This window comes from Abramis brama (assembly GCF_963993115.1).
Source record: "Abramis brama genome assembly, chromosome: 21".
In the NCBI taxonomy this organism is placed as follows: domain Eukaryota; kingdom Metazoa; phylum Chordata; class Actinopteri; order Cypriniformes; family Leuciscidae; genus Abramis; species Abramis brama.
This window is the reverse complement of record NC_139983.1, coordinates 31,946,609-31,969,469: the sequence shown is the minus strand read 5'-3', so window position 1 is coordinate 31,969,469 and position 22,861 is coordinate 31,946,609. Positions and strand designations below refer to the sequence as shown.

General features: G+C 37.8%; 1 protein-coding gene and 1 long non-coding RNA gene across 3 annotated transcripts in view; one reads left to right on the top strand and one right to left on the bottom strand.

The window, feature by feature from the left end:
- Positions 1 to 2,479: 2,479 nt before the first annotated feature.
- On the bottom strand, positions 2,480 to 6,171 carry LOC311071946. Its single transcript, XR_014603951.1, has 3 exons — positions 5,981 to 6,171; positions 4,040 to 4,156; positions 2,480 to 3,118 (listed from the first exon to the last, which is right to left on the bottom strand). It is a non-coding gene; the product is annotated as an uncharacterized lncRNA (long non-coding RNA).
- An 8,386-nt stretch (positions 6,172 to 14,557) lies between these two features.
- The window catches only part of LOC311071945 (uncharacterized protein), a 37,164-nt gene continuing 28,860 nt past the window's right edge, over positions 14,558 to 22,861 (top strand). Inside the window, exons 1-2 of one of the 2 annotated variants that reach the window (XM_084096575.1) lie at positions 14,583 to 14,726; positions 14,980 to 15,197. In XM_084096575.1, coding sequence (XP_083952701.1) covers positions 15,129 to 15,197 — 69 coding nt within the window. In that variant the 5' untranslated portion in view covers positions 14,583 to 14,726; positions 14,980 to 15,128. Of the gene's footprint in view, positions 15,198 to 22,861 lie in introns of both variants that reach the window. The other variant, XM_084096574.1, reaches the window with a different exon arrangement.

Below are 22,861 nucleotides of genomic sequence, written 5' to 3'. Positions count from 1 at the left end.
AGCAGCACATATTCAAGATCAATGTGGGTGACAGAATCTCTAGAAATAGAGATAACTGGAAGAGGGGAAACGATACTGCCAAGAGGAAGACCATCACAGGGTTCAGGAAATGAATTGTTGGATGGGCCGCACTGTTACCAGCTGGCAGGATGTGTGTGAAACTGCCTGCGTCACGAGATGATGGTTCTGCGAAGAGACCTGACAGAGGCAGAAGAAGAGTTTCATTCAGGCTGCTCAATTAGCTCACATCTTCCCAGATTTTATGTACGGATCCACCCTGCTTACGGACACTGACACAACAAGCATGTCATCACTACATGCTGCAATAGACACATGTGCAAGAGAGAAGGTGCCAAGTTTGATCAGCCTACATAATTACAATATTCCAAAATTACGAAATAGACAGAGATAACCTGAGAAAGTTCAAATTTAGTTTCACATAGTGATAATGTTTTATGGTCCCCCTGTAGTCAATAATTGTATCCCTTAAAACTCATCTTTGATCACCAAAATGACATATTTAAATGTTTTTTTTCTTTGAAAAAAAGAATTCAGTAACGCTTTAGATTACAGCCCGGAAAGTACTGCGTAATTAAAGCGATTTTACAGTGTAACTTTCTGAAATTATAGTGTACCTATAAAATATGTACATGTAAGTATAAGAGAACAACATGTAAAGTTTGGGGAATAAAGGGGTAACAACCAGGAGAAATATCTCCTTTTTTTATATACTGTAAGTATTGTAGATCTAAGGGGTACTTATTCTACTATTATGATACAACAATAACATTTGGGAGCAATTTATAAAGGTTTCCAAGTCAGTATTATAAGATTGTCTGTATGTATTTTTTATAGTACTTACCCTGTAACTACATTGAACAAGAGGGTAACAAGCACCACTTTAATTTTACGGCCCGCAATGTCACACTTACCCTGTAACTACATGGAAGAAGAGAATATTTCCCAGTACAAAAAAAAACAAAAAAACAAATGCAATAGTTTTAGCTTTACTTGCCTTGAAGCATGTAAGCTCAAACTTAAACATCTGCACTTTTGCTATCAAAAAAAAAAAAAAAAAAACTGTATAAATGCATAGATATGTACCCTGTAATTTTTAAAAAGCCTATACAGCTTGTATTGGTACACAATTATTACAAAAAGGTGCACAGTGTATGTTCTCGCTAAATTGCTCCCAAATGTAAGATTGTTGTATCATAATAGTAGAATAAGTACCCCTTAGTTCTATAATACTTACAGTATAAATATTTTTTTTTAATTCTCCTGGTTGTTACCCCTTTATTCCCCAAACTTTGCATATTGTTCCCTAATACTTACATGGAAGTACTTCATATAGGTACACTAAAATTACCGAAAGTTACACTGTAAATTCGTCTTAATTATGTAGTACTTTCCGGGCTGTAATCTAAAGCGTTACCAAGAATTCTTAATGCCTTAAAATAGCTTCAATGTAACTCTACAGCCTTCCCAGCAAGCAATTTTGCGTTTAAAAGACTAGAAGTCTAATAGCCGTCCAAACACAGCCCAGACGTCTAGGCTAAAACAATTTGAAATGAAATGAAATTTTATAGACATCTAACCATCGCACAAGAATAGACGCACATGCAGAGAACATGTCAAAGAAATAAAAACAAACACTTTGTAATCACTGCTGACTTTGCTTATATGATGGAATATCATTCATCTCACAAGTTATTTTAGCAAAAACGACATGTAACCAAATTCAAGGTTGTTTTGGCTAGAAGAGGGTTACTCATAGCCGGACTATATCGGGTCTATAGTTAACTGAGACGGTGAAATGGCGGCTATTGCTTGCTGGGTTGCTTCATTTAGTATATGCAGAACCATTAATATGCAAATTTCCCCCGCCTCCACTCACTCACATCAGCTCAGAGATCCACTCGGTTGGTCAACTTATTGAGGTAAACGCTGCACAATGGTATCGCTCTTTACAATGTCGGACACATAACGGTAATTAATATGACTAGCCTTTTGCTTGACTCAAACAGCTAATAATGTGTTGCTAATGTTCTCCATCTCAGTCTGCCTTCTAAAAATCAGTATCCTCAGAAACGCTTTGAACAACTCAGAACATCAGTGGAGAAAGGCATATAGTTCATCATAAGCTATCATACACCCGCTATATTGCTAAATCTACCCGATTTTTCATATCAAGTATATACCGGGATAACCTGGCATCTTTCGAGACTCTCCCTGCAAGTTTGCGGTTAATGATATGCTAAACCCCGCCGGCAGGATGAACTGACTGGTTACAAGGTAGTTTGTGATGTCAGAAACACCAGCGATCTCAGACCGTGTTTTTGAGACTGTCTTTAGATCACTGCAGTTTTAAAGAGAAAATACTCAGCAATGGTGTCGACTTATGATTTGCACATGGTTTGTCTTAAAGCATATTAAAAACACCACATAGACATATAAACAACATTAAAAGCTTGATTTTCACCACAGGGGGACTTTATAAAGCCTACTGTATTGTATTTAATAGGCAAATTTCTAAGGCTACAAATGAACAACATGATAAAAAACCTGCTGTACACAGTCTACTACATGCCTTCTGTTGTTTGATTAACAGCTTATCATTCTTTAACAAGTAAAAGGCCTTTTAATTGTAAAAATGACCCCCTTCAGGCTATGGAGCATGTGTCTTTTTGCTGTGAAATCTGGAATGTTTTTCAAAAAGTAAATATAAGTGTCATGGTGCAGTAAGGAGATCTTCTGCAGCAGTTTTAATGAATAAAGACAATTCAAACAGGTAAAATGCACGTGTGATCATCATTATATTATATGTTTTGCCTCCCACATCTGTTATACCAACCCGATCTCAAGGCAATTCGTCAAAAGGAGGCAAAAAGATTTTTCTGACTATAATTTTGTATATATATATAATGGGTCAAAGACTCTTGTAGACTGCATGTGCTCACACACACAGTGTTCTCTCAAATCACATTCTGTCCCTGCTAGATTGACTGAGTGGGCTGTGATGTCATACGGATGTGCATCAGGTTGCCATGGTGACGGCAATTCAGGGAACCAGATGATGTTGTACCCTCTCATTGAGTCTTCCATATGGAACAGGTTTCTTAGAGAATTAGAACAAAAGTATTTCAGGAAATCATTTCTTAGAATACTACTGCAAAGAGAAATATCACTAGATTTTATCGCAGAGAGCACTGGCTTCAGCCCATGTGTTTTCCCAGGCTGCAGGTTAGAAAAAATAAATAAACTGAAATTAGTTCTTTAGACAGACCTTGGCGACTAAGATTAAAGTAAGGAATTTGTTTTATTAACATTTAATATTTCTATACCTCCTCGCACACACGCAGACATCACACGTCATCAGTGTTTTCCGTAAGGCTATGCAGAGTTGTAGACAGACGTCAGTCACAGAGAGACACAAACAAACAGCAGCCACTTTTACAGTTCCTCCTGAACCAAAACAACGAGCTTATGCTGCGTTCATGCCGTATCATAACCGCAATTATGAGATGGAAATCCGTGACGTTCTACCCGAAGCTGTTCACGTCCTCAGACACAGTATTATGTGTTTCTATGTCAACACTATCAAAGGCGAAATAAATCTGCAGCAGTCAGGTGGTACAATTACAGCACTGCAAGTTGTTTACGTTCATTATTATTGCAGTTATGTGCTTTGAGACATGAGGTAATGTAACGCTGTCTCTCGTGTCTCTTTGCAGACTCTGCTTCGAGTGGTTGTGTTTTGGAGGAGGTGTGGCTTTGGAGATGCTCTGAAGGGAGGGTGGGATCTCATGGTTTCCAAGCTAGCTCGCTATTGCTAGCCTCTCTGAAATTGCCTACCCTACCTTTAATTGTATTAAGTAACAATTAAATTATACTCAATAAGAAATACCCACAAAATAGATAAATAAATGTTCTTCTTGCATTACTCATCTGCATCTTATGCACACAACTCTCTCATTACCGCTCACTAATGCATTAGCACAAGAGTGCCAAACGCCTCACTCGCAGTCTGTGGATTTACTTCTCATCAATGGATCCCTCTCCCATCTGTCTTCCACTTTCGGAAGCCTCTCTCCTTTCCGTGACGCAAGCGAGAGTGGGATGGACTGCCTCCTGTTCCCACCGAGGCCGCTGACATCTGCCACGAGGAGAAAGAGGAGGAAGAGAGAAAAGATGAATGAATGAAAGAAACTGGGAGGGCAAAACAAGATCAGGACACTTACTGCTGGAAACGGAGATTCTTCTGGAAAAGCTGCTTGGTGGAAAACTGGTAATAAAGTGCACAGCTCAAGTTGAGTCAGATTCTAATCACTGCATATCCGTTGTTCTTTTCATCATTTTCTAGCTGATGGCAAACTCAATATTGTCTATATATAGCATGTCTACAATAAACTAAATGGTTTAAGAAGAAGAAAAATTGTCATCTAGGACAAAATTTTTACATTTTTTAGAAAATAGAAACCATTTGCTAAATCCTGTTCTGAGATACAATTTGACACCTTCTGTCTCCACTCCATCCATCACCTAGCAACTGATACCAAGGTTACGCAGGAAGTAGCACCCCAAACACACGCGAACGTTTATTAACCCAGCCGTGGATTAGTCACTGGAACACTTCTGATTGTATTGCTTCCGCTCTCCAGGACTCGTAGGGTCTGACTTTGTGAAAGCATCTCTTCCCACAGAGAATGATTTGAAGATGTTCGAATCATGTGCATGCAGTGAACAAGAGTTCAGTACTCTTCATTTCATACTTCATTAAGACTGATGGTACAAAACAATAGAGTGCAACAGTCGGGTTCCAGAAGTAAAAATCCATTCATTTTCTCCATAGGGAAGTTGACTTTTAACATTAACTTATAAACCTTTCAAGACAGCCTTACTGTGAGGTACAAGGTTTTTAATAGATAGTATTTGCTTCTGTTAAAAGACATCAGCCCAGATTATTTCAATAAATAAATAATTGTTTAACAGCAGAATTTTTGGTGAAAAACTACATTACCCATGATGCTGTACAGAGAGTCCACCAATCAGAGAGTCGAAACTACAATTTAATAAAATAACACATATTATAAAGACACTTCATATTTAATGGTATTAGATTATTTTTTATTGCATCTAAAAGATTACACATGCATGTTTGAGCTGAGTTTTCCTTTCATTCACACTGTTCTGACCAAGGTGTGGCGTTTTGTGTGCTTCGAAACAGTGAATCATTTTGCAAAACAATCGGTTCAGTTGATTCAAAAGTTTTGAAAAGCTTCGGGAAGAACCAAACTGAGGCCTTAAAATACATAGCTAAATGAAAAACCAAACAAGACACAGGTGAACCAAATGAATTAACCAATGAGTAACCATAGAAAGAAACAACGGGAACAGGTACTAAACACAGCAAGGAACCAAAGGAAACACAAGAGTCCAAAAACAACATGACTGTTACATCTGTTCATTTCAATCTGATTTTTGGGATCCCTACCCTAAACCTACCCATAAGTTATCCCAAAAATCAGAGGGAAATGATAGGTGAAGAACACTGATGTAAAACATTTACATTTTACATTTAGTCATTTAGCAGACGCTTTTATCCAAAGCGACTTACAAACTAGGACTAGATTAAGCGAGTCATCATGAAGAGGCAAAAACAAAAACAACGCAAGAAGTGCTCAAGATACGAAGTTCAGGCATTATTCAGATAAGTGATATTAAGTGTGCATAAGCCCGATAAGTGAGGTTTTAGAGGGAAAGGGGAGTTGTTGTTTGTTTTTTGTTTTTTTAAAGCACCTAACCCTGATTGTAAGCCTAAACTGTAAACTTGTCCCTCAAATCTGATTGGTTGATTGAAATGTTGTTCCAGGAACATGTTGTACTTGATGAAATCAGGTTCGCTAATCTACTAGATAAACAACCTATTCTTGACATTGGTTAAATAACAGAGTGCATTATCTTTAGCAGATATACAAACCTGAGATCATTGGAACATGTTGAAATCCACAGTTTGGATCTGAATCATTTTAGCAGAAGGTCAATTTAATGCCATATCTCCATTTATCCAACGGTTTGCAAAACAGGACTCTATTTTATGATATGCACTTAGACACCAAACTTGCACGTAATTTTTAACCACTAAAGCTGACATCGCTTTATTTTTATCCTTCAAACAAGCAGATATGCTGATATGCACACCCACACATTCTCCAAGAGGATATGATCATTTCCTCTCACCAGCAATGTCATAACAAAAGTCATGGAACTACTTATATCACATCTGCATGTGCAAGTCATGATTTGTGCTATGAATATCACTGACATTTGACTTTGGTGTCAAAATGGAAAAAGTGACCCAATGTTTTGCTGTCTTTGAATCACATGCCATTAGGTCCACATGACAGCGTGGCTCTTCATTCGATTTTTATTTTTATTTTATTTGCACATCATCAAGAACATTGGCCCACAATATCTTTTTTTTAAAGTGACTCATCTCTGTTTCATATTCACACATTCGCTTGTGTTATTTTGAAAAGATGCACAGATTGAAGGTCATGTTTGATACCTTTGTTCTCTACAGATCTCTCCAGGACCAGCATTCCTAGCAGTGCTAGTTTTATGTAAGTCTGTTCTTTTTTAGAGTGCTTGGGGAAGAAAATAGCCATCTGGCGTTCTAAAAGCGGACTCTGGGACGCACGGCACCCACGCTTTCCGCCAGTGGGTCAGTGGGTGAGAGTCTTCGGGGAGGAACTGGTTGAACTGGTCCAGAGAGCGGTGGGTGGTGTGGGCTGAGCGCACCTGGAAAGTCAGAGTCGTTCAGGACAAGTAGGCTGAGAGCGCTTGTGTACTGCAACACGGGTGTGAAGGTCACAACGCTCCACATGTCATCAGTTTGTTTTTAGTTCTGTTTGGCACAAAGGGAGCCCGAAGAAAAAAAAGCACTGACGTGGATGCAACAGATTTGTTTGATGTTGTTGCCATTTATTGGGCATGATGACTAATAAGCTAAATAAGCTTTGTTCTCGTCACATGTTGGATTTATTTATTTTTTCTCCTTCAATCCACACGCACATACAGTATGTGTGTACATTTGTTAATTCATGTTCATTCATAACTCAAATGTACTTGAAATGTTAGTAATGTGAAGTACAGATTAACATTGACATGCTGTATTATTCATTATACCTATGAAGAGTTCAGATGCAAAAGCCTCTAAGTGCCATCTGAAATTTTCTTCTAGAATGATCATTTTTATCAAGCTCGTATATTTAAGTTCAGTAATTTCACTCAAATGACAATTAATAGGTAATTTTCATTGCCATTTAAGTGAAATTACTGAACTTAAATACACAAGCTTGATAAAAATTATCATTCTATAGAAGAAAATTTCAGATGGCACTTCATATATAGGTATACATGTTTTATAAAACATTAACTTACATCAACTGCACCTTTTGTTGCCATATATGAATACTTAATCAGCAAAATTATTGATTTGACTGCACTGACACTATTGGATAAGAACTGAACTATAGCTGGATGATGATGACATCCCTGTTTTCTGCAGAACTGCTTTATAACTCAGTTGAAACTTTACACACTGAACTGAACTGAACTGAATCAACACTGAACTGACGTCAGCTGTTTAATGACATAATTGTCTTTTTAGAGCTGATTTACAGCAGAATTGAATTCTGTTTGCATTACTGATCATTATTTTCCTGCTGATCACACACACACACACACACACACACACACACACACACACATATACTTATCTATATATAAAGAACATGCACACAGAGACTTGTTGTTTTTTCATGTTTTATGGGGACTTTCGATAAACGTAATGATTTCTCGTAATTTTCTCCCCCTACACTAAACCTACCACCATCACAGAAAACTTTCTGCAATTTTGTCATTTTCAAAAAACATTATACTAGAGCACTTGCATGATTTATAAGCTGAGAAAATGGGCCCACAACGTCAACACTTTCACATTTTACTATATTTGTGGGGACATTATGTTCCTCACCATGTAGGTTAAACACACACACGCGCGCGCGCGCACACACACACACACACACACACACACACTTCCTGTTATTCTTGCTTGAGCTCTTCATCAGTGGTCGGTCATACATCGCCTCCTATTGACCAACTGCGGAATTCAGATCATCTTAATTAAATTCTTTCTTTACTGACATTTTAATTACATTGAAAGTGTGTTTACTGTTGGAGAAATGTTAACACATGTTTCTGTAAAAAGAAAGAGTGCAGTTCGTGCCAGGTGTCCTGTTCTCACTGGACAGATCCTTGTCAAATCGTCCATCATTCTCCTACCTCTGAAAATGTTTCTAATATTAGTGGCCTATGTGGGACAAATTCCAATTTCCAATATCCAAGTCTGAACAAGTCAAATGCAAAACATGGCATGGCTATCCTAACTCAAAACATGCATTTCAATACACATCTACTGTCAAACTGAGATAATTCATTGGCCTCAATCAGCTTCATCTGTTCTCTATTAAGCTTAGGATTCACGCACAGTCAAAATGACATGACATGCATGACAAAAAGCCACAGGCAACACATTCATTTTTAAAAAGACAGTGTCCTCTAGTGGTCATATTGTGTTCCTACATTCCTTCTTCTCCGTGTATATTTATTAAAGGGTTAGTTCACCAAAAAACGAAAATTCTGTCAGTAATCACTCACCCTCATGTTGTTCCAACCCCGTAAGACTTTCGTTCATCTTCGGAACACAAATTAAGATATTTTTGATGAAATTTGAGAGCTGTCTCACTCCTTCATAGGCTTCTAAGCAGAGGTGGACGAAGTACACAACTTCCTTACTTGAGTGAAAGTATAGATACTACTGGTCAAATATTACTCCGTTACAAGTAAAAGTTGTAAAGACCGATTTTTACTTAAGTAAAAGTACAGAAGTACTCGTTTTTAAAAGTACTTAAGTATCAAAAGTAAAAAGTAAATGTCAATGCATTGTTTTGTTGCATTGTTGTATGTAAGTAGGCTACCGTATGCCTCTGAATCTATGCCTGCATACCTAACCTCATATCAATATCAAATTTATTTCTAGAACACAGTTCCAGTAGTGGGATTGAATGTGAGATTGAATAAGTGCACTCAATAACGTCCACAATGGTTTCGGACACCCAAATGGCTGTTCCCTCAAATATTGCCCTATTTAAAGTTTTTTGGCTTTTAGTATGAATATGTTAGTCTTACTGTTATCTATAAGCTAGTGTGCTCCAAAAAAGTGACAAAATTCGCATTTAGAAGACCAAACCCAACGTTGAAAATGAAGATCAGGTTTATGTCAGAATCCAATGTCAGATTGACGTTGATCTCCAATGTTGGACAGACATTGCATTGTAGTTGAAAATGAAAATCGGGTTGACGTCAGAGACCAACATCAGTCGGGTTCTGACATCAACCCGACTTTTATTTTCAATCAATATCCAATGTCAATCTGACGTCGGGTTCTGATGTCAATCAGATGCAGGGTTCTAACATCAACCCGACTTGCATTTCCAACCAAAATGCAACCCCTGCAACCAAAATCATCCTCTGACTGATGCTACTTTCTACTCAAGGACCTTGACAGAATTGTAGTGGAGTAAAAAGTACAATATTTATCTTTCAAATGTAGTGAAGTTAAAGTAAAAAGTTTCCAGAAAAAATAATACTCAAGTAAAGTACAGATACTCAAAAAGTGTACTTAAGTACAGTACTCAAGTAAATGTACTTTGTTACTGTCCACCTCTGCTTCTAAGTAATTTAATCTGCCAGTCCAGAAAAGTTAGTAAAGACAATGTTTAAAATAGTCTAAGTGTTAAATAGTGTAATAGTTTAAAATATAAAAAGTGACTACAGTGGCTCAACCTTAAGTTTATCAAGCGACGAGAATACTTTTTGTGCGCCAAACCCCCCCAAAATAACGACTTTATTCAACTCCTCATTTTCTTCAGTGTTTCTATGAGTGAGTTCACGTAGTGTAACAGCGCAACGCTTCTGGGTTGTACATCAGAACAGAGGCTCACTATTGGCCAGCATCACACGCATCATTCACATGACCAGCATCGGCCAATAGTGAGCCTCCGTTCTGACGTACAACCCAGAAGCGCTGCGCTGTTACACTACGTGAACTCACTCAGAGGCCCACACAGAAGAAAATGAAGAGTTGAATAAAGTCGTTATTTTTGGGGGGGTTTGCGCACAAAAAGTATTCTCGTCGCTTGATAAACTTAAGCCCAATTTATACTTCTGCGTCGAACTTACGCCGTAGCTACGTCGTAGGCTGTGTGTAGCGCGCGTACCCTTCGGCGTACCCTGACGTGCACCTCTCCAAAAATGTAATAACGCGTCAACTCTACGCGGACGCAAGCGCTGTGATTGGTCTGCTAGGACCGCTCCCTCGGGTTTCACATGCTCCCTCTGCGCGCGTCAACGCGGACAACGACGCAGAAGTATAAATGAAAACCAACGCGTTGCCTACAGCATAGAGGCTCCGGCGTAGGTCCGACGCAGAAGTATAAATCAGCCTTTAAAGTTGAGCCACTGTAGTCACTTGGACTATTTTAACAATGTCTTATTTGGAAGTTATTTGGACACGACTGAATCAAGTTATTTGGACATATTTCATCAAAAATATCTTAATTTGTTTTCTGAAGATGAATGAAAGTCTTGAGGAACAACATGAGGGCGAGTAATTACTGCCAGAATTTTCATTTTTGGGTGAACTATCCCTTTAAGAAGTGCAGGTCTGCTGTAATGAGATGTTAAATCTTCTTGAAAACCACACGGCAAGAAACCGCATTGTGTTAAAATAGTGTTAAGACATTACGTTCTTAATAATAATTTGTATTGCCTCTTATGCCCTCCATCTGCTACACATGAAGCAGTCACTTCTATCTTTGAATTACTTATCCCTTTTTTAGAAAATGAGATTGTGATACTTGGTGATTTTAATTTAAATTGGTTATCCCCTTCTTCTGCCTATTTTAGAACAGCTTGTGTTGATATGAACTTGTCACAATTGATCATTGGAACCTACTCGAGTTAATTTAAAAGACCCTTCAAGATCAACTCTGATAGATTTAATCCTTACGAATAATCCTCATAAATACCCTCATAGTGGTGTCTTTGCTATGGACCTTAGTGATCACTCTCCTATAGTCTGTGTTAGAAATACTAAATTAATTAAAACCAAACCCCGACTCGTTACAAAAAGGAGTTTAAAAAATCTAGATAATGAAGGATTTCTCTGTGATCTTTATTATTCTGATTTATCAAGTGTTTTTAATATTTCAGATGTGGAATTGGCTGTTGAAACATTTAAAAGTATTTTTAATTCAGTGGCAGACAAATATGCTCCTATGAAGACATATAGAACTAAAGACAGGATAAACCCATGGTTCACTACAGAACTTTCAGAATTGCAGTTAAGAAATAAAGCTTGGTCTAAAGCCAGGCAAACTGGACTATGTAGTGACTGGCTTATATTTAAACAACTCAGAAATAAGTGCACCATCTCTGTGAAAAAGGCAAAATCAAGTTATTATTTAAATACAATTTCTAGTAGTCAAGGTGATCCGACTAAATTTTGGAAAGCCATAAAATATCTAAAACGAAGTTGCCACTCCTCTCTGCCTAATACGATTACATTTCATTCTAAAACTGTAAATGACAAAATTGAAATATGTGATGCGTTTAATCAACATTTTGTTACAGCTGGTAATTTGTTTGAGGGTGGAACTTGTAATGATGTGGTGCTCCCAGAAAGGTCTGATTGTGTAGCTAGAACCAAGTTAAGAGAAACAGCTCTCTCTTCCAATATTTTGTCAGATGAAGTTATGAACCCATCTTTTTCATTTCAACGGGTTAGCTACGAGGAAGTTTTCAAAGCTCTTTTAACTATTGATATAAAAACTGCTACTGGAGCAGATGATCTTAATCCCTGTCTTTTGCAGATTGCTGCAACTATTATTGCTGAGCCACTTGCCCACATTTTTAATTTATCCTTGTTAACAGGAATAATTCCTAAGGTTTGGAAGACGGCCTTGGTACGTCCACTTTTTAAATGTGGTGATCCCAAAGATTTAAACAATTATAGACCTATTTCAAGGCTTTCATGTCTTGTGAAAATATTTGAGAAAATAGTAAATCTGCAGTTGCGCTCCTTTTTAGACGAACATTGTATTTTGAAAACATATCAGTCAGGTTTCAGACCTGGTCATAGCACCACCTCTGCTGTTACTCGGGTACTGGATGACATTATAAGTGGTATAGATAAAAAGAAGCATTGTGCAGCCCTGTTTATAGATCTATCTAAGGCCTTCGACACTGTGGATCATTCTTTACTTCTAAATAGACTGTCATCAGTTGGACTAGATTTGGTGGCCTGTAGATGGTTTGAAAATTATCTGACAAATAGAACACAGTGTGTTTCCACTGATGGTGTCAAATCTGGTTTTCTTGAGCTTTTGAAGGGCGTTCCGCAGGGATCGATTTTAGGTCCAGTTCTTTTTTCTATTTATATCAATAATATTGGTTCAGCTATAAAAAATTGCCAACTCCACCTCTATGCTGATGATACAGTTATTTATGCTATTGCCCCTACAGCTGACCAGGCCCATTTAGAGCTACAATCTGCCTTTACAGCTATACAGAAGGTCTTTGTTGAACTGAAACTGGTAGTTAACGAAGGTAAAACCAAGTACATGCTTTTTTCAAATAAACAACAGAAAATAGGTGATGATTTATGTTTTTCCACATTGGATGGTGCCTCTATCGACCGTGTTTATGTTTATAAATATTTGGGGATTTGGATTGATGACAGGCTCTCCTTTAAAACGCATGTTGATGAGTTGGTAAAGAAACTAAGAGTTAGAGTAGGTTTCTTTTATAGAAATAAATCTTGTTTGACTCTAAATAATAGAAAAAAATTAGTTGAATCCACTTTTTTACCTGTCATTGATTATGGAGACACAATCTATATGCATGCCCCTGCTTCTGTTCTAAAACCTCTCGATGCTGTATATCATAGTGCCATTCGTTTTATTACAGGGGACAAGTTTAGTACCCATCATTGCACACTTTATCAGAAAGTCAATTGGCTGCCCTTAAAATCTCGTAGAGAAATGCATTTTGCACTTTTTGTGTACAAAGCTCTTTTGCACAAATTACCATCTTATATTAATTCACTTTTATCTGTTAGAAGGTCTGGTTATCAGACCAGAGCTCATGGATGGCTATTACTACAGATCCCAAAGATCTCCTCTGAATTGGGTAGATCTGCTTTCAGTTTTTATGCCCCTCACACTTGGAATGAATTACAATGTACTTTTAAACTGGATGATCTAATGCCTTTACGCCATTTTAGACGTTTGCTTAAGGATAATTTTATTACTGATTGTGTTTGTTTCCTGTGATTGTTTTTGCTTTCCTTTTAATTGCTTTTAATTTATTTAGCTTGTTTTACTGTATATTGCACTTTTGGCTGTATTTCTTTTTTTTTTCTGTGTTGACCTACACAGGTCGTTGCTGTAAATGAGAACTCGTTCTCAGTCAACTTACCTGTATAAATAAATATGAAAAAAAGAAATGTACTTTTTTCCCCATTTGTTTGGTATTTATTTATTTATTTATTTAGCCATGTGATGTTATAAGGCTTCAATTCTCATTATGTGTCAGTTCCACACAGAGAAGAGGGAAATGTAGGGACAATGCAAGAAATAGGTTATAACAAGCAGTCATTTACAGTTACTACTGTTTAATTATTTATTTTAGTTACAAAGCTTTTTGGGGAAATAAATACATAAAAAACATAAAAACAAATGAAAATATCCTTATCCTTGTAGGAAAATGTTTTAGTCCTCATGAGGAAAACCGGACTAAATCAGACTAAGTGGTGTTTTTTGAAAATGTAAAAATGCAGTATTAAAGTTTTGTGTGATGGTTATGGTTAGGGGTTAGAACATGGAAACCCAACATGTGTGTGTGTGTGTGTGTGTGTGTGTGTGTGTGTGTGTGTGTGTGTGTGAGTGTGTGTGTGTGTGTGTGTGTGTGTGTGTGTGTGTGTGTGTGTGTGTGTGTGTGTGTCTACAGCGTCCAATTGCTGCTAATAAATAGATGGATAGATAGACAGACAGACAGACAGACAGACAGACAGACAGACATAGATAGATAGATAGATAGATAGATAGATAGATAGATAGATAGATAGATAGATAGATAGATAGATAGATAGATAGATAGATAGATAGATAGATAGACATGGATGGATGGATAGACAGACAGACAGACAGACAGACATAGATAGATAGATAGATAGATAGACAGACAGACAGACAGACAGACAGACAGACATAGATAGATAGATAGATAGATAGATAGATTTGAGACTTCTTGTGAATAAAGAAACGCATCTCACTTTGACCCAGACCCTGAAAGCTCTTCCTTTCCCTTTAAGATGTTGCTGTCCCGCCTCCTTTTAGAACGCAATGACATCATCGGTTTAAGCAACCAATGAGAGAGCGCGACGAGCATGAGCTAGCGCGAGTTGCATGTGTAGTGCGCATACGTGTGTGTGTGTGTATGTGTGAGTGTGTGCGTGTATGAGTGCGATTGAGATTCTATAGAGACTTTTTTTTTTTTTAAATTACACACACATTAGCTTCATCGTCCATCTGCCGTTTGGAGTAAGATTAACATTGTTTTTACCCATCTGGATTTTAAAAACGTTTTTGATGACGAGTGTCACTGTCGCTGATCAATTCAACACCATACAGGACTTAAATAGTTCGATTTAAAGAATTTACCTTCATCAGAGTGATGGATGTTTAGACCAAGTTATGAGACTTAATTCTAAAACCAGACCGGGTCCCTCCTGCACGGAGATCTGCTGTTGTTCTGCCTCTGGGAACTCATGATCGTTGTTTATTTGTGTTTCAGCATGAGTTTGTTTGCATGGAGCTGAACATCTCTGAATACACGCATTGACTGTTCTTAGAGCTGAGCTGATCGATCCAATTATGAATCCGATAGGAATCTGTAATTTGAAGAAGTGATCTTAAAGCTGAGAACAATCAAAGAAGGGCAGAATGCTGAAGACCCTCACTAAAAAACTCAGAAGACACTCTCTAAATGAGATCCATCCGTTTCAACTAAAGGTAAGTCAGTAAATAACTATATTAAATAAAACAATTTATGTAAGTTGTCTGTAACCAATAATACAAAGTACCATATAGACCAAGATGTAACTTAGCCTACATTCTTATGCCAAAATAGTAGATTTCAAATAACTGACCACACTTAACAATACAGTGTTACTGTACATAAATAAGCACTGAATAATAAACACTGTAATGCAAAGTGTTACAGTAAAGCACTTTGTCTTATTACTGCTCCTTTATTCCACTTAAATACGGAAGCTTCCTATTGATCATGTTCCCAGTGTACTACACAATGTTTAAGCTCAATGTGGATTTGTTACTAAGACTAGTTTTATAATTTACCCACTCGTTCAGACTCCTGTGCATATTTACTCAAGCGATCACACACACACACACACACACACACACACACACAAACAAAATGAAAAGATGCCCTCAGAGGTTATGGAAAAAACATTATTTGAAGAAATAAACCAAAGAACCAGATGAAGTTATGAGTTAAAAGTTTTAGCAGAGGAAATCTTGATGGCATCTGGCTTACGCCATCTTGAAGAACAGTCTTAAAGTAATGCAACACCTTTCTGGAATCCATAAATACTTGACATACTGAACCCAATGTTGGCTCTCTGCTGATGCTGCATTGTTATAAAGTTACAAATTGTTCATAAATGCACCACACCAACTTTTCTCGAAGGCATTGGCATGAATGCTTCTTGTTCGAGCGCATGGTTTGATGTTCCACAAAGATGTAGCCTGAGTCCTCATGGCAGTTTTCACATTTTCCTTATTAGACTTTTAGGCCCGATTTAGACCTGGTATTAAGATGAGTTATGGTCGATTGGATCACATGTAGACTAGGGATACACATTCCCGTTTACACCTGGTGTTTTAATCGTCTCTTTTGTCCACTTTCAACCACTTCTGTCCTGATTTCTTCGAGGGGAGGGTCTATGGGCGGGTAAATGCATGGGCTTTTTCAGATCTTTCAATCTAATGAATGAAATAAACATACGGAGAGCATCAGCTTTCGTTTCTGTTCTTATAGTCTCAAGACCACGGCGAATGCTGTGAATGCGTGTTATAAATCAGGAATGGTGAGGAAACATCGTGCTTGGTACGTTTTTCGCCTTAAAAACTACACTTTTTGTTTAAATCCCGTGTGCGCTTCCCATAATGTAACGCATTAGGTCAGTAGACGGTAGAGTAGACATTCGACCACATGAGCGTTTACACTACGAAAGCAATCCGTTCGAATGCGTTTTTGACTACCTCTGGAAGTGGTCGACAGTCGACAAGCTCAAAAGATTTTAGGCCACGTTTACACCTGTATTTGGCATCGTCCACTTGTGATCCAATCGACCAAAACGCATCTTAATACCAGATGGAAACAGGGCCATAGTTGATTGATCTGACCAACTGCTTGTTCCAGTTTCATTATTGGTCATGAGAGGTGTGCCCTTCAGCCACATGTTTGAGCGCCTTCCTGGTGAGTTGTTATCTCCTCAAAGGGAGGCACTGTCTGTGGCAATAGCAGAATGGAAAGCTTCTTTAAAACTGATGAGTAATGAATGAAATTGGAGAGGCCACTGTGACCAGCATTTCTTGGTTATGAGGAAGAAAGAAAATATAAAAGTAGTACACACAGCCTAGCATACATGGAATGCACTGTATGTCGTTCCAAACCTGTGTGACTTCATTTCTGAGTAATTGTTTTTTGTGTGCGAACTATCCCTTTAATACATGATTCTGGACTTATTGTGCAAGATTCATTATCAAGATTCCAAAGAAAAAATAACTTGCTGTGCCTTTGAAAGGATTTTCTTTTTGGCTGATGTCTACTAGGCCATGTGGGTTTGGTCTATTTGTTAATGCTGCTAACCAGTTGACAAAGCTGTTTAGGCATAGTTATAGGTTTACTGTAGTAGGTAATGCAGCCTTGCCAATAGTTGACATGCTCATTTAATGCTTAGTAATGTTCATGTAATAAAGATTTAGGCAATAATAAGGACAGATTAGAAAAAGAAGAGTTACCATTGGGATAGGATGAGATGACCATGGTGAACTTGACTTAAACCTTCACATCCCAGTCAAAAACCTCTTTAAAAGTGTGTGTCAGTGTTTTAGAAGGGGACTAATGCTCATTAGGCTACGTCCACTTCAATCTGGATATATCTGAAACTGGCGTTTTCATTTCGAAACAATGGTCTCTGTCCACACTAGCATTGTCAAGCCTTTCCAGAAGTTGCTTGTCCACATTAGGGACTTTCACACCAGGTAGTTGCAGGAACTCAGTTATAGGAACTAGTCACCAGGGCGGTCCCCCGAGAACTAAATGATCCCTCGGGGCCGTTTTCCTGGTTGCACACCGTCAGTAGGAAGTGACATAAGCCGGCCGACAGCCGCATTCAACAATGTAAACAACTCAGTAATGTAGAAGTTGAGAAGTGCTCAATGTCGGTCCATGTTCGTGGAGTTAGTTCATGTAAACTGTGTGTTAACACAGCTTGTTAAAAATGGCGAGTGTCTGTATTTCATATGGCATGCGTTCAGCCAATCAGTGTACACTTACATCACAGGTAGTTCATGTTGTGTTGGGTTAGACCCTACTCTGAAGTACTCTGTTGTCCCTTCAAAAGGTGTTCTTGTAACTAAAATCGTTCCCAATTCCTGAGGTGTGAACACGCCAAAAAGCGGGAACTTCTGCCAATACATTTACATTTACATTACATTCACAATAGTTATAGGAACTATGAAAATGTTCCTCCAGTGCGAAAGCCCCTACTGAAACTGATGAAAACTCTTCAGTCACCATACTGTGCATGTTTAAAACAGAATAAAAGCTCACTGAGATAATATTGAGAGATCAGACTTAATAAATGACTCACACCATGCTTTGTTCTGGCACGATCATTTTATTAGCAAAATATCCCACCACTCACTGGTGCGTCCAGGTCACGCCATTCAGGGTCTAAAATGCAATTATCCATATTTTAGGACTGTTATATGAAGATTGTACCAAGGAAAATGTATCTTTAATAAGTGTATGAGTGTGAATAGCAGACACAACAATTCCAGCACTACCACATATATAGGTACAATATGTAACACACGACTAAACATGCATCATCGTTTTTAAGTACCTCAATTCTCACAGCATTTTAAAATTTATCCACTTGGGAGAGCATCTTCAAAAAAATTTTTCAATGGACAATAATGGTACATCAGTGTTGACAGAAGGCCAAAACTTAAGTTTATTCAGATTACTATGGATGTAGTCTTAATTGACAGTATTCTGGTATTTAATTGCCACCTTTTATGATCCAATCCGTTCCTAATGGATACAACAAAGTCCCTTCCAACTATGGTTGTTGTGCCCGAAGCCGAATACCTTATTCGGAAAGGAAATTACACATTCTACGGTGGCCTAAAAGGGACAGAAATGAGAAATGGAATGTACATAGAAATGAGATGTACTGTATATGAGATCGGAGGAAAAAATATATTTCAATGCTTTTGTGTTCTCTTGCAATTATATAGTTGGGTAATTATTATATTGTTTTTAATTTGCGGGCATCAGGGAGCAGCTGTTAATATGCGTGGTATTAAAATTGCTTTTGAATTCGTGAACACTGTGTTTAGGGAGCGGCGGTACTGACTGCACATTATAGATAAGATATTTGTCAATGACAGTCAGGATCTTTTGCGCACCAAATCGTCCTGTCAGTTATCGCTCCTTACTCTCGTCACGTGAGAAGTCAAATCGATGTAATCGAAAACCACAGCAAGCCTAACCATGTCCCTTATTGGGCACCGTAGAATGCGTTATTCATTTTCCGTACCTTTCCGAATAAGATATTCAGCTTCGGGCACATCCCTACTCCCAACATCCTTTCTCAACGGATATCTAGTTTTACTCTTGAAATTATGAAAGTAATATGGTTTGTAACTTCCGTTTCATGTTGATTTTAAGTTTGTATGGCATTTGTGCTAAACTGGGATTCGTAGCTGGACGACGGTATTGTAAAGCTACATTTTGATCGCCTTAACTCTCTGAGGTCTACTTCGAGACCAAGGGTTGAAATAAATGACTTAACTACAAAAATTACACATTAACACCAAATTTTTTATTTTTTTTACATGATCTAGAGATGTTCAAAGTACGGTAATCACGTTGGTGACTACTCATTGCCAAAGACTGTTATTCCTGTACCAGTGGACACATGTCCAGATCTCAGCTTGACCCTATGGCTTACACTAATAAATACAATTACGGTGGTTGGAGTGCGGCCTTCTGCCAGAAACGTCTTTGAGACTGCTGGGTTGCTGACAGAAGCTGTGTGTGTATAAGTGTCTGTGTGTGTCATGTTTGAGTAGATTTAGTAGACCAGAAGTTCCTCATGGGAGTTTTTCTGCAGACACAAGCTAGAAGAAAAATTACACATGATGCCCTTTCACACGATGAGCATCAGGGCTTAAATGCACCTCTCCACACAAGTATCAAGCACAGCTTCGACCTCCACATGAAAAACATTGCAGATAGAGCCAAAAAAGGACGATTTGACTATGTATTAATTTGCATACAACATGCAATGTGTATAATATAATAACTAACCACTAAATGTCACACCATGCCTTTAATATTGCATGTTGATTTTGAACTTTGATCTTTGTGTTTGGGTACATCAACAATGAACCTATGCTAACCCTGAAGATAGAGTCATCCAGAAGTCTCCTTGATGCATGAACGCACACACGCACACACACACACACACACACACACGCATTTTTGTACATCTATCTTTATGAGGACATTCATTGACACAATGCAATCTCTAGCCGCTTACCCTAACCTTACCCATCACAACTAAGTGCCTAACCCGAACCCTTACCCTAAACCTACCCTTAACCTCATTATAACCTTATCCCTAAAACCAAGTCTTGACCCTCAAACAGGCCTTTAAAGGGGTCTCAGAAAGTGAGTATCGGCCAAAATGTCCTCACTTTACTCTCTTTGTCCTCACTCCAATGGTCTAAAACTCAAACTGGTCCTCACAAAGATAGCTGTACAAGTACACACACACACACACACACACACACACACACACACACACACACACACGCGGTATGTTTGTCTGAGTCTTGAAACACTGTTTATTGTGTGTCTTTCCTGTGTTTGAGTTTAATAGTGTGTCGTTGCCTTTTACTTGATCCCACGTTTGATGGGTTTGTTCTTGTGCACTGGTGTAGAAATTTAAAAACGCAGCTGTGAGTGTGTGGCTGTTTTTTTTTTTTTGTGTGTGTGATCTTAAATTGACCGCGGAGGACTTAGCCTAAACACTCCCATGGTTAGCAGACTGCTCCATGTTACAAACCTGCCTTTGCTAGTCTTGGACGACTCTATTGAAAAGCACATCAGATTCATTTAGAACTTTGTTTTATGTTTACACTCTAGTGTCAGTTGTGCAGGTTTAATGTAAAATGCCATGAAACTTATGTAAGGGCAGCTGGCTGGATTCACACACTCACCTAAATCCTACCGCCAAACCATGAACAGTTTGTGAAATGTTTGTGTTTCTATAAGCCAGGAGGGAAAATACTGGAAATTCTAGCCCAATGTCATTTACATGTTGTTGGCCAAGCACTTAATCTAGCAGGCGCAGCCAGTCTACAGAAAGTTGGATACTTGTAATGTTTTCAGTCAGCATGAGAGAAACAAAAAGTATTTGGCAATATCAAGAATAAGCCAAGAGGTTAGCTAAAGACAGAAATACAAATGTACTTTGGCTATTTAGGCTGCGTTAGATTTTATAGGCCTTTGACGTAATTGGCAGCTCACTGTAGGTCTGCACTGTAGCACGCGTGTCATTGTAATTAGAATTTATTAATTTAATTAATTAGGAAGCATTATCAGATATATTTGTCAAGTGATTAGTATAATAGTCTCATTGTTTCCTTCTGTTATTTTTCTAATTGCAACAACTTCTTTTTTAACACTGATAGGTCTGCAGTTTTGTAAATGTGAAACTCGCAGGGTTGTGGCTGGTAGTGATTAGGCTCTTTCTGCTGGACATTGTTAGCAAGTTGGTCTGTATTCAGCTGTGCTTGGTCATAAATATCATCAGTGAATGCTGAGACCTGTGAAACTCTCGCTAAGTGTTAGAGCTGAAAGCACACACAGCACGTACAAATCTGCTTGTTTGAGAAGGGGTGTGTTTGAGAATCTTACCAGAAGATGTCTGTTAAAGATGAATGAAATGAAAATTCTATCATTTCTTTTTTCTTTTTTTTGAGAAATGTCAGTGTTTTTTATTTTTTTGTCCATACATTGGAAGTCCGTGGTACCCAGAATTCTTCAAAATATCTACTAAAGTTATACAGGTTTAGAATGACATGAGGGTGGGTGAATGATTGATTTTCACTATCTCTTTAATAGCTTGTGAATCAATTGAGGACAGGCAGAAATGTTTCAGATGGCATTGAACACAATGGAGGCATTTTTCTGCTGTAAAAACATTTGCTCAAAAATATTCAGTAGCTGATTCTCTTTTATGTAATATTAATATTAAATAATATGCAATATTATAAATAGTGAATTTCAAGACTTAATACATTAAAAAAGGTCAAAGGTGCATTGATAGTGAGCTATATTATTTTCAGTAGATTTTTAAACATCCGCATTTTTGCTTATATTTCACACAACCCATAGGTGACAGTTAAAGAGATGTGTTTTTTTCTTTTTTTTTTCTTTTACAATTCCCTTTCATCTTTTTAAGGTCATGACATTGTATTAATTTATGTATGAAGTTATGTAAAATTTTGAAATTTTTTAATTTAAAAACAAATGTAATCTGGTCTCTGGTGTAGTATGTGAAATCGATTATAGAAGTACATTCACATTTAAGTATGTGAATTGGGATATTTCCATCTGTGTTGTGTTTGCATGCATATAAGTGTTTAATTGTAAAGGGTATGGAAGGAGCAGGGTGGCATGTTACATTCCTTTGCTATCTGTGTAACACACATGATCTGCAGCACACACACGCAGACAGACACCGAGACTGGCCATGATTACAGGACTAACCACCATCCTAAACTGTTGAGCAGATGGCGTAGCCAGAACTCGTGGCTGTGACACACGTGTTGACGCCCAGCATGCAACTCTCACCTACCGCCCACTACACAGCATACTGACATCACAGACACCATTACACTCTGAGAAGGAACTCTCTCTGAGGGAAAGTGGTTTAGGACTTTATTAATCCATTGATTTAGTCATCAACATTAGGAGATTTTCATGGTTTTAACTATTTTGCCGCATAATGAGAGATCTGGGCCCTGTCCCAAATGACGCACTTGACAGAACACTTTTACATCTCTGTAGGGTTTCCAGTTTGTCAATTTGTCTTATTCAAAAGGGAACCAACTTTGATGCCGCAGTGCATTCTTTTGTGACTGAAAGGGATTACTTAAAAGTTCACCCAAAAATGAAGATTTTAAAATTATTTACTGAACACAAAAGAAGATATTTTGAAGAATATGGGTAACCAAACAGTTGAATGGACCCCTTTAACTTCCATAGCATGGAAAAAAAATATAGACTATGGGTCAATGGAGCCCATCAAATGTTTGGTTAACATTTACTTTTGACTACTTATCTTCTT